The sequence below is a fragment of the Haliotis rufescens genome, unplaced genomic scaffold (genome assembly GCF_023055435.1).
Source record: "Haliotis rufescens isolate VD_foot unplaced genomic scaffold, xgHalRufe1.0.p SCAF_27, whole genome shotgun sequence".
NCBI classification, from domain to species: Eukaryota; Metazoa; Mollusca; class Gastropoda; order Lepetellida; family Haliotidae; genus Haliotis; species Haliotis rufescens.
In genome coordinates, this window is record NW_025963968.1 from 5953213 (window position 1) to 5965851 (window position 12639).

Sequence of the window (12639 nt, forward strand, 5' to 3'; positions counted from 1 at the left end):
ACACACCACCCTATATACAGACACACCACCCTATATACAGACACACCACACTATATACATACACACTGGCCTACATACAGACACACCACACTATATACAGACTCATTGGCCTACATGCAGACACACTGACCTACGTACAGAAACACTGGCCTACATGCAGACACACTGGCCTACATGCAGACACACTGGCCTACATGCAGACACACTGACCTACGTACAGAAACACTGGCCTACATACAGACACACCACACTATATACAGACACACTGGCCTACATACAGACACACTGGCCTACATACAGACACACTGGCCTACATACAGACACACCACACTACATACAGACACACTGGCCTACATACAGAAACACTGGCCTACATACAGACACACCACACTATATACAGACACACTGGCCTACATACAAACACACTGGCCTACATACAGACACACTGGCCTACATACAGACACACCACACTACATACAGACACACTGGCCTACATACAGACACACTGGCCTACAGAACGTCGTCTTCACGACACGTTGCATTTTAGTCACCAGTATATCTGGCAGTCTATTTTTCTCTGACAATAAGTGGTTATTCAGGAATTCGCAGTCTCGCTGCTTCTGTAACAGCTATGGCTTTAACAACCTTAGAACACGGTGCCAATATTACCTCACGTGTTAGAACCATGAACGATCTTTGCACAGAACCCTTGGGTCTAACAATGCCTGAGCCTATTGGCGTGACAAGCAATCGCTTTAAACCACAATACTCAACACTCTAGACTTGCACAAGTCTCTAAGGCAATAATAACTAGTTTAAATTATAATTTCTAGATTATGTAAATATTAGGAACAAGTTGTCCCTTTTAGAGACAGCAGTCCTTACATGTACTGTCCACATATCTAGACTTGCTTAGCAGAAGGATAGAATTACTACACATCCATGAACTTTTCTTTCAGTACAGCCTTGGAGGAAGGCTACCAGCACCCAATGCTTCCAGGAGCTGTTGACAAAGTCTTCACCGAGAGCGAGCTACAGCCGAGGAATCAGACACTCACACATAGCTTCGGTTCAAGGACGACCCACTGCTCCAGCGCCACTCATTCTCTCTCAGTCTGTCCGTCAGACCCGTCCACCATCTGGACGATGCTTGAAACGGCCAAGAACGCATGTCCTGAATTAACTTGGCCTATAACATACAAATACTGTCTGAGCAGTTCTATTAAACAGCATATATATAGCAGGGATAGTCGGTAGAATCAGTTAGGGTTGACAGTATTACAGTTATAGAAGCTTGTTGTAGGGGGAATGGTGGGGCTGGGAGTAGCATCCTTGCACTTTTGGCTTATTCAGCTTGTTTTGAAAGGTCGAGGGACGAGAATGTCCTTAACATTACTTGATGAAGGTGATGTGAGCCGACCAGTCCTTGTTTTAACCCCGTAATTCCGAGCGTCAGGCAGGGTAAAACAAGTACCATCTTTTAACGTAACTTGGTCTACCACTAGACCACGGAGGCAGGTCATAGGCGTTTAGCAGCGTGGTGAAACCTACGGGAATAGTGGTGGCACATAATGATAAGACTTTACCGAGTCGGGGTTGTCGATATCTATCAGACCACCACTCCGGTCGTGAGGCCTCGATTTGTTTCTGCAGTTAGTCCTAGCGCTGGTCCATGACACGATGTGAGTGGGCTCCGTGAGGTCACTGAAGAAATAACAGTGCGCTGTCCCAATGGACCAGGCAAAGGGGCACGCCCCTAGGAATAACATAAACGTTGCACTTTAGGTTTCTAAAACACATCGACTGAGAATGTTTAAGGTCCCTTATCCCAAAATTGTCCTAAGGTGCCAAATAGACCGGAAGGTCAAGCCATTTAACCTGACTGAATACATGCCCCCATGGCGCTGGACGGTCTTCCACACACTAGTTTGTCGAGCTTAGATTCGTTTATTGACTGGCGACTGAGATGGAGCTGAATTATCACTGACTGGAGGTAAGGAAGTACATAAAAGAATGATGTACAAATATCGGCGCCCATGTAAGAGACAATTAATGTGTATCAACAATTGTGTTGTTATACTATGTAAATAATATTTATTATGTTGGTATAATATGTACATTGAATACATTGTGTGAGTATAATCGAGCGAGCGAGTATGATTTTACGCAGCTTTTAGCAATATTGCGGCAATACCACTGCTGGGGACACCAGAAATGGGCTTCACACCTTTTACCCATGTGGCGAATCGAACCCGGGTTTTCGGCGTGACGAGCGAACACTTTAACCACTAGGCTACCCCATCACCGATCTTGGTATAATATATGTATGTCATAGTATTTATTGCGTTGGTATAATATGCACAAGATATTTGCAAATTAACACAATTTGTCATACAAATATGTAATAAATCATGTATAAAAACAACCGAAAACATGGAAAATGTACTTTCAAGTAGCTATTGAGTCGCTGAAATGTGAAGCGAAAATGTCAAAAACTAAAATGGAAATGTCAAAAACCAAAACGAAAATGTCAAAAACCAAAACGAAAATATCAAAAACTAAAATGAAACCACAGAAAACCATTTATAATAGTTTTCTGCATTTTCATTTTAGTTTTTGACATTTTCGTTTTTGTTTTTTGACATTTTCTTTTTAGTTTTTGACATTTTCGTTTCACTTTTCTTCGATTCAATATCTTCTTTAAACATGATTTATCACATTTTTGAAGACAAATCGTGTGAATTTACAAAAGGTAACGACAAAAGTAAGTGAAATATCAAAATATGGAAAAACAGACTCCATGTCCCTTATGGGCCACCGTAGCATCCACCCCGGGTACACGGTGTACTGACCGTCCAGGATATTCATCTGACAGATATAACCAAGCTTGTGAGCGCATCGCTCGGCACTCAGCGTCGAGGCGGCGTTGAGGGAGGCGCAGTTGGACCTAAAGTCACTGGTTTCCTTGTCCCAATTGGCGGATCTGGACAGACAATAGGTGGGGAGGTCATGACTGCATTCTGACAGTAGTAAACGTAGTCTTGTTGATCTATAACACTCTAGGGTAAGTGAGTTATGCTTCGCTTTGAGTACTTACAGAATTATTATTATATAATGAAGAATAGGTCCCAAGAAACAACTAAAGAGGCTTGAGTTGTCAAATTCTGACATGGCTGAGTCATGGGGCCCCTGGCTTGGAGCTCATGTTTTCAGTCACCGGTATTTATTTACAAGCCACCGTGATATAGCGGGTATGTTGCTGGATATGACTACAGCATTCACTTGCTCACCGAGTCTTCACCGTATACCTTATACGTTGAACCAAATACATACGTAAGGTGTAGGCCAGCTACAAGTAGTCTAACCCTGATTTAGGCCTAGATGTTCGAGGTCTACGGTTGGCAATAGAATGGCAAGAGTTGTGGAGGCTTTGGAATCTCTAAAGGGGGATCATCGTTCGAACGAGAAAGTCAGAAGATGCCGTTAGGTACTGGCGGCGTGAATGCCATGAGACGTCAGAAGTAACTCTTCAACGGGAATGACAGGTACAAAAGCCATCAGTGAAACCCCTGGATTGGAGCTCATGTTTTCAGTCACCGGTATTGTTTTACAAGCCACTGTGATATAGCGGGTATGTTGCTGGATATGACTACAGCATTCACTCGCTCACCGAGTCTTCACCGTATACCTTATACGTTGAACCTAATACATACGTAAGGCGTAGGCCAGCAATGCTTGGCGGACTCGCTATGCCCGTCGGCTACAAGTAGTCTAACCCTGATTTAGGCCTTGATGTTCGACCAAAGAGGTCTACGGTTGGCAATAGAATGGCAAGAGGCTTTGGAATCTCTAAAGGGGGGTCATCGTTCGAACGAGAAAGTCCGAAGATGCCGTTAGGTACTGGCGGCGTGAATGCCATGAGACGTCAGAACTAACTCTTCAACGGGAATGACAAGTACAGAAGCCATCAGTGAAACCGAAATTTTAGGGGCAGAATTTATTGAGCTAATTTACTGGCGTGTTTGAAATTAGAGCAGCGAAGGACTTGGAATTAGAAATTGAGAGGCTGAAGATGGAAGTTTTGGAGCCACACGACCTTGCGAGCGCCAAGAGTTCACAGCATGCGACCTAAGATTTCAGAGATTTCTTGTTGACACACAAAGACAGAAAGTAGAAATAAGTAATGATATTACACTAGATTTTGTCCGTAAGATAACTAAAATGTCCACAATAGAAATGTTGACCTATGCTAATCTTGGAGTTATGCTTTATTGGTCGAAATTGGGGAAGGCTGGATGATTAGCTTAAATACACGCAGGACATTGCAGGACATTGCAGATACGGCGCTGAATACATATCGTCCACTGTCTTGTGATATGATCAGGAAGAGAGCCAGAATCTAAGAGAAAAGGATTTCGATGGAGCACACCTTCCAAAGACATCAGACCCGTGAAGTTCCGGGGAAGAATTGGTCTTCAGCAACCCATTCTTGCTCTAAATGGCGACTAAGCTTGTCGTTAAAGGCGACTAACGAGATCTGATAGTCAGACTCGCTGACTTGGTTGATGCATTTCATCTATCCCAAGTGCGTGGATCGATGCTCATGACTGGGTTGTCTGGTCCAGACTCGATTATTTACAGACCGCCGTCTTATAGCTGGAATATAGCTGAGTGCGGCGTTGAACAACAAACAAAACCCCGACATCAGGGATTATTGGTCGTGACTATGCCCAACACACCAACAACAATGGCACTATCTGATGGGAGCCCGGAGGTACCAATCAACAAAGAAATGATTATGAGTCGAGATCATTCTCTCCAGGTGACAGTGGGTCAATACTGGGTATTATAAACAGGCTCTGTGTAGGATGGCCCCTGTTTGTTCTATATAGTCTATTAAATGTATACGGCAAAGAATATCATTACCCAGCAATATTTGCTGATAGTTATTTTTATTCAAATCACTTGAAAAAGTTTTTCAAGAAACTATCATATGTTATGTTTTGACATCTTGAACGGAGGGGGGCACAGTGGTTGGAAGAACAGAGGAACCACGTACTGCACGTGCTTCATAACATTACTGGGAATGACAGCATAAGAGGGGGCGTCTCATGATAATTGTAATAGCAATATAACTCGTTCATTTCACAGCCCTCTTCGCTCAGACCTGAGATATCGCAATATATACAGTAGTCAATAAGGTTTCAGGCTATGCAAACGTTTGGTTACTCCCTACATTAGGTCTCATAACTGTTCTTCAGGTTTTACAATTTTGTAACTTCTTCTCTTTTAACATGTTTTAATCTTTGTGGTCATAGCTTTTATTATCTGGCCTGGGACATGTTATAATATCCTTTATAAACCTCCAGTGACGGTAGGACAAAAGACCATTTTTTTTCTTTATATTGCCGTAGATCGAACACGCAACCTTCGTTTATAAATCACAATACTTTCAAGAATGTCTTTTTCAAGTACCGTACGCCAGCAACATATATTTTACGCCTGTTTCCATAGGTTCATGGAAAGTTATGTTTGCAACATAAAAATGTTGATAAATTCTGTTTTAAGTTTCTTTTTTGGTTCATAAGTTAGATAAAACACTCCCCCTCATGTTTTTTAGGATTTATAAAATCATCGGGGCTCGGTAACATCCCAAAGTGGTGTCCAATATGCCTACCTAAGGCTAGCTAGCAGTTACATTCAAACGGCTTCAAGACTCTAATACCCAATTGGTTGTTTATTGTTCAAGTTGCATTATATATGCATTACGACTGTTCACAATTTCTGTAGTTAAGGTCAGGTTTATTTCCGAACACACGTGCTCATATTTAACATACGTTGGTAAACCATTTGTGTTTATTTATGTGTTTTCTGCAACAGAATATGATGTTAAATAACAGTAGAAATGTAAAGAAAAGTATCACACTCAGAAATTAATCACGTCATATCTAGTCAGTGAAGCGCAAGAGCTACTTACACCACGTCGTGTACTGGAAGTTGCCCGTTGCCCCACCGGAACTGCCTTGTGCTTGTGTTGGTAACATTGGCGTGAAGGTCATTCAGCGAGGTCCAGTAAGCAGTGTCACTCGGGTATTTAGCCATGTTTTTCTTGGTCAAATCCTGAATAAGACATTTCCTATGTACTCAATGACAAGCGTACCCGCAATTGCGTGTTATTTCAGTGTGTGTAATGTTGTAGATCTTAGGTGTACTGATCTAACTAGGTGTTGGATTGACCCGGTAGGCTTTCTAAACATTTAAATGGAAATTGAATGCGTATTCATTCATTCACCTCTTCTACCATGGAAACCGTTATCTTCTATACGACTGAATCATTACTACATTCATATCGTTCTATTCTAATTATAGGCCAACACAGATATTGATAGTGATAACAATCTCCACATTGAGATGGGGTGAAATGTGGTTTATTTCACTCATATAGCGACATGCATGCACGTGTGTGTGTGTGGCTGCTTGTAGTAGTCGTATGGTGCTGGCCATTGGTGATTCCACAACGGAGTTAAACATGAATAAACTACTGTGACACGTTTTCTGACTCCCAGCTGACCAGTACTTGTTTTTACCCTATATGCTGAGCGCAGTAGATTTAACAACCGACTTTCGGCTCTCCAGCAGACACTCTATCCACTACACCACTGAGGTGGCTTGTATGATATATGTCTTAACGAACACCTGCTGTCCTCTAGATCAGGAACCACATGTTCTCAACTACTCTGGTGATACTTGTTTGACTACCTTTGGGATACTTGTTTGACTACCTTGGGTGTTCTTGTTTGACTTTCTTGGGGACACTTGTTTAACTACCTTGGGTGTACTTGTTTGACTACCTTGGGGATACATGTTTGATTACCTTGGGTGTACTTGTTTGACTACCTTGGGATTACTGGTAAGACTACCTTGGGTGTACTTGTTTGACTTTCCTGGGGATACTTGTTTGACTACCTTAGGGGTACTTGATTGACTACAATGGGAGTATCCTTTTTACTGCCTTTGGGGATACATGTTTGACTACCGTGGGTGTACTTGTTTGACTACCTTAGGGATACTTGTTTGACTACCTTGGTTGTGCCTGTTTGGCTACCTTGGGTGTACTTGTTTGACTACTTTGGGGGTACTTGTTTAACTACCTTGGGTGTACTTGTTTGACTAACTTGGGGATACATGTTTGACTACCTTGGGTGTACTTGTTTGACTACCTTGGGATTACTGGTTAGACTACCTTGGGTGTACTTGTTTGACTAACTTGGGGATACATGTTTGACTACCTTTGGTGTACTTGTTTAACTTTCTTTGGGATACTTGTTTGACTACCTTGGGGATACCTGTTTGATTTTCTTTGGGGTACTTGTTTGACTACCTTGGCGGTACTTGTTTGACTACCTTGGGGATACTTGTTTGATTACCTTTGGGGTAGTTGTTTGATTACCTTGGGTGTACTTGTTTGACTACCTTGGGGATACTTGTTTGACTACCTTGGGGGTACTCGTTGTGGTGTATTGTTATATAGAGACAATAATTGTTAAGTGCAGGTATCTTGGACATGCTACCCGATACACAGATACTATTTCCAATATGTTTGAGGGTTCATCAAAGCATGGTATATCTTACCAACTCAGCTACACTGTCTAGTGTCAACAACTTGGCCATCCTCTTGTCACACTGCTGAGTAGCCTCGCTCCACGACACGGTGTCTTTGTTGTTGAAGTAGTAGCAGTAGTTCGTCCCCGTCACCCACCCTGGTCCCGTGGGGCAGGGGGAGCTGGTGTCACCCCCGACATACCCTGCAACTGAGAAGATTTATGCTCTCTGGAGTTTACGATATTTGAGCTGATTTAAATGAATTAACAGCAACGTGAAACATATGTTGACGAATCAAATAAATAAATAACCCAATCATTCTCTGAATAGAGAAACACATTTATTCACATGGTATACTGTGTCTTCGTGGGGTATTCATGTTAAACTGATGTATGGTATTTCAGTAGGATTAAAATCGGCATTTGCCCCAGCTCCACACACACACGTGCATGCACGTCGCTATAAAAGTTCAATAATCTCGGACGCGACGTTAAACCCCATTTCAGCTCACCTCACCCAGTGTGTAAGTCATAGTTTGCATGGAACGAAATAACTGAAATGCCATTGAAAACGGCGTATCACTCACTCGCTCGCCCATACATCCACCCACCCACCCACCCACTCACTCACTCACTCACTATGAGGAGAAGCCATACTTCTTTGGGGAGGTTCCCGCCTTATCACCACAACAAGTGTTGTTATTAGCCTAAAATATATATGTTTTGACAGAAAGGCAAAGACAATTTCATTTGTATTCACCTGATAACTTTTAAATATTTTTTAAAAGATTTGCTTATAATGTTAAAGTTGACAGCAAAAGGTGTTTAAGGTCCCGCTGTGCTCGATGTATCAGGTGTTGCTAACATCATGCTTATCGTGATCCAGTTTCTACCCTGTGTAGCAGAATAATACAACCCCGTTTATCAGTGACATAGTCCATGCTTCCAAATACCAAGGATGCGGGGTAATGTCCGGTTGTGTGTAAGTGAGAATGTTTTAACGCCGCTTACAGCAATATTCCAGCACCATCACGGCGGGGGACACCAAAAATGGGCTTCACACTCGCGTTCATCTATGTATACAAAAACGACCACAACAGTATTCTCCAAAGGTGGCCTGCGCAGAATAGAGGTGTCCGAACTGACGAGGTCCCACTGTATAGGTATCAACATACATTACACTTACCTAACAGCAGAACCGTCAAGATTGTTAAGCTCGCCATGTCTTTCATGTCTTGATTAACAGTCGTAGTTGGAGCGGGGGAAATGATGCAACACGTGATTTTAGCCACGTGGTATATTGCAACATGTACGGAGATAATGCATGTCACAATTTCCGATTTATAAATAAGTATTCAGTGACGTCACGTGGGCAGATTGTTCGAGTAGCCCAGTGCAAAGGTCAGAGAAGCTGTAAAACTGCCGGGGAAAATAAATTATACGTCCAAGTTTTGAAAGTGGATATGAATGAAACAAACAAGAAATGGTTATTCGATGGTGATGTATTTGATACGTACGGAAGCCTTTTAGGGCCGTTTGTTATTTCAGTTTTTTCGATACTATCTTGAAATTTCAAGATACAGAAGTTGAAATTTCAATATAATGATCTTGGGATTTCAAGATACTAAGTTGAAATTTCAAGATACTAAGTTGAAATTTCCAAACACTAAGTTGAAATTTCAAGATACAGAAGTTGAAATTTCAAGATTATGATCTTGAGGTTTCAAGATACAGAAGTTGAAATTTCAAGATACTAAGTTGAAATTTCAAGATACAGAAGTTGAAATTTCAATATAATAATCTTGAGATTTCAAGATACTAAGTCGAAATTTCAAGATACTATCATCAAATTTCAAGATACAGAAGTTGAAATTTCAAGATAATAAGTTGAAATTTCAAAATACTAAGTTGAAATTTCAAGAAGGTAACTTCTTTCAGTGGCATTCAGAAGTTGGTGTGATGAAGTAAGACGAGTTCTATGGATGAACAACTTCTTTATTACAATTAGTGCAACGTTTTGGTGTAGATCCTAACACCTAACACTTGCTTGATGAAGGTGTTAGGATCTACACCGAACCGTCGCTCTAATTGTAATAAAGAAGTTGTTCATCCATAGAACTCGTCTTACTTCAAGATAGTATCTTGAAATTTCAACTTAGTATCTTGAAATTTCAAGATAGTATCGGGTTTTTTTTAACAAACAAATGGCCCTAAAAGGCTTCCGTCGATACGAGTATCACAGTTGTGTTTCGGACCTTAGGTTTGCAGTGTTTCGCCGACTGTTTTCAGCCTTGTAACGTTTTGATGACGTTTATAACGTTCGTATGTATACAAAAACGACCACAACAGTATTCTCCAAAGGTGGCCTGCGTAGAATAAAGGTGTCCGAACTGACGAGGTCCCACTGTATAGGTATCAACATACATTACACTTACCTAACAGCAGAACCGTCAAGATTGTTAAGCTCGTCATGTCTTTCATGTCTTGATTAACAGTCGTAGTTGGAGCGGGGGAAATAATGCAACACGTGACTTTTCCCACGTGGTATGTTGCAACATGTACGGAGATAATGCATGTCACAATTTCCGATTTATAAATAAGTATTAAGTGACGTCACTAGGGCAGATTGTTCGAGTCAGAGAAGCTGTAAAACTGCCGGGGAAAATAAAGTATTCGTCCAAGTTTTGAATGTGGATATGAATGAAACAAACAAGAAATGGTTAATCGATGGTGATGTATTTGATGCGTACGGAAGCCTTTTAGGGCCGTTTGTTATTTTTTCCGATACTATCTTGAAATTTCAAGATACAGAAGTTGAAATTTCAAGATAATGACCTTGAGATTTCAAGATACTCAGTTGAAATTTCAAGATACTATCATCAAATTTCAAGATAATAAGTTGAAATTTCAAAAAAATGAGGGAAAATTTCAAGATAATATCATCAAATTTCAAGATACTAAGTTGAAATTTCAAGATACTAAGTTGAAATGTCAAGATAGTATCGAATTTCTTTTTAACAAACAAATGGCCCTAAAAGGCTTCCGTCGATACGAGTATCACAGCTGTGTTTCGGACCATGTACTGTTTGCTATACAGAGAATCGAAGGCGAACGTCTTTTGATATGAAATATATCAACACAAGTCGACACAAGGTTAAAACTCTATGCGAGTATTGATATATTTGATATCAGAGAACACGAGGAATAGATTGCATTTATCACCAAAGTTTGCATGGCACGAAATACTGAAATGCCATTGAAAACGGCGTTTCACTCACTCGAGGGCGGTCGGGTAGCCTAGTGGTTAAAGCGTTCGCTCGTCACGCCGAAGACCCGGGTTCGATTCCCGACATGGGTACAATGTGTGAAGCCCATTTCTGGTGTCCCCCGCCATGATATTGCTGGAATATTGCTGAAAGCGGCGTAAAACCATACTCACTCACTCACTCACTCACTCGCTCGCCCAAACACCCACCCACCCTAACGCTCGCCTAGCCACTCACCCACTCACTCACTCACTATGAGGAGAAGCCATACTTCTTTGGGGAGGTTCCCGCCTTATCCCCACAACAAGTGTTCTTATTAGTCTAAAATATATGTTTTGACAGAAAGGCAAAGACAATTTCATTTGTATTCACCTGATAACTTTTAAATATTTTTTAAAAGATCTGCTTATAATGTTAAAGTGGACGACAGCAAAAGGTGTTTAAGATCCCACTGTGTTCGATGTATCAGGCGTTGCTAACATCATGCTTATCGTGATCCAGTTTCTACCCTGTGTAGCAGAACAATACGACCTCGTTTATCAGTGACATAGTCCATGCTCCAAATACCAAGGATGCGGAGTAATGTCCGGCTGTGTGTAAGTGAAAATGCTTTAACGCGCTTACAGCAATATTCCAGCACCATCACGGCGGGGGACACCAAAAATGGACTCTACACTCGCGTTCATCTATGTATACAAAAACGACAACAACAGTATTCTCCAAAGGTGGCCTGCGTAGAATAATGGTGTCCGAACTGACGAGGTCCCACTGTATAGGTATCAACATACATTACACTTACCTAACAGCAGAACCGTCAAGATTGTTAAGCTCGTCATGTCTTTCATGTCTTCAACAACAATCGTAGTTGGAGCGGGGGAAATAATGCAACACGTGACTTTTCCCACGTGGTATGTTGCAACATGTACGGAGATAATGCATATCACAGTTTCCGATTTATAAATAAGTATCACGTGACGTCACTAGGGCAGATTGTTCGAGTAGCCCAGTGCAAAGGTCAGAGAAGCTGTAAAACTGCCGGGGATAATAAATTATACGTCCAAGTTTTGAAAGTGGATGTGGATGAAACAAACAAGAAATGGTTATTCGATGGTGATGTATTTGATACGTACGGAAGCCTTTTAGTGCCGTTTGTAATTTTATTTTTTTCGATACTATCTTGAAATTACAAAATACAGAAGTTGAAATTTCAATATAATGATCTTGAGATTTCAAGATACTATCATCAAATTTCAAAATACTAATTTAGGGCCGTTTGTTATTTTTTCCTATACTATCTTGAAATTTCAAGATACAGCAGTTGAAATTTCAATATAATGATCTTGAGATTTCAAGATACTAAGTTGAAATTTCAAGATACTATCATGAAATTTCAAAATACTAAGTTAAAATTTCAAGATAATATCATCAAATTTCAAGATACTAAGTTGAAATTTAAAGATAGTATCTTTGAAATTTCAAGGTACTAACTTAAAATTTCATAAACTAAGTTAAAATTTCAAGATACTAAGTTGAAATTTCAAGATAGTATCGATTTTCTTTTTAACAAACAAATGGCCCTTAAAGGCTTCCGTCGATACGAGTATCACAGTTGTGTTTCGGATCTTAGGTTTGCAGTGTTTCGCCGACTGTTTTCAGCCTTGTAACGTATTGATGACGTTTGTAATGTTATGTCCAAATCTAGTTTTCAAGTGTATGCAGTGGCTGACAATACATGCGAAGCCATGTACTGTTTACGTTATACAGAGAATCTA

At 40.8% G+C, this 12639-nt stretch overlaps 1 protein-coding gene across 3 annotated transcripts in view; it reads right to left on the reverse strand.

The window, feature by feature from the left end:
- The window catches only part of LOC124121741 (macrophage mannose receptor 1-like), a 38601-nt gene extending 26883 nt beyond the window's left edge, over window positions 1–11718 (reverse strand). Inside the window, exons 1-6 of one of the 3 annotated variants that reach the window (XM_048402606.1) lie at window positions 11667–11718; window positions 7633–7811; window positions 5978–6120; window positions 2853–2983; window positions 1587–1756; window positions 1059–1189 (exon numbers count right to left, since the gene is read on the reverse strand). In XM_048402606.1, coding sequence (XP_048258563.1) covers window positions 1059–1189; window positions 1587–1756; window positions 2853–2983; window positions 5978–6120; window positions 7633–7811; window positions 11667–11712 — 800 coding nt within the window. In that variant the 5' untranslated portion in view covers window positions 11713–11718. Of the gene's footprint in view, window positions 1–1058; window positions 1190–1586; window positions 1757–2852; window positions 2984–5977; window positions 6121–7632; window positions 7812–8787; window positions 8848–10036; window positions 10089–11666 lie in introns of those variants that run through there. The other 2 variants (XM_048402608.1, XM_048402607.1) reach the window with 2 other exon arrangements.
- Between the last annotated feature and the right edge of the window lie 921 nt (window positions 11719–12639).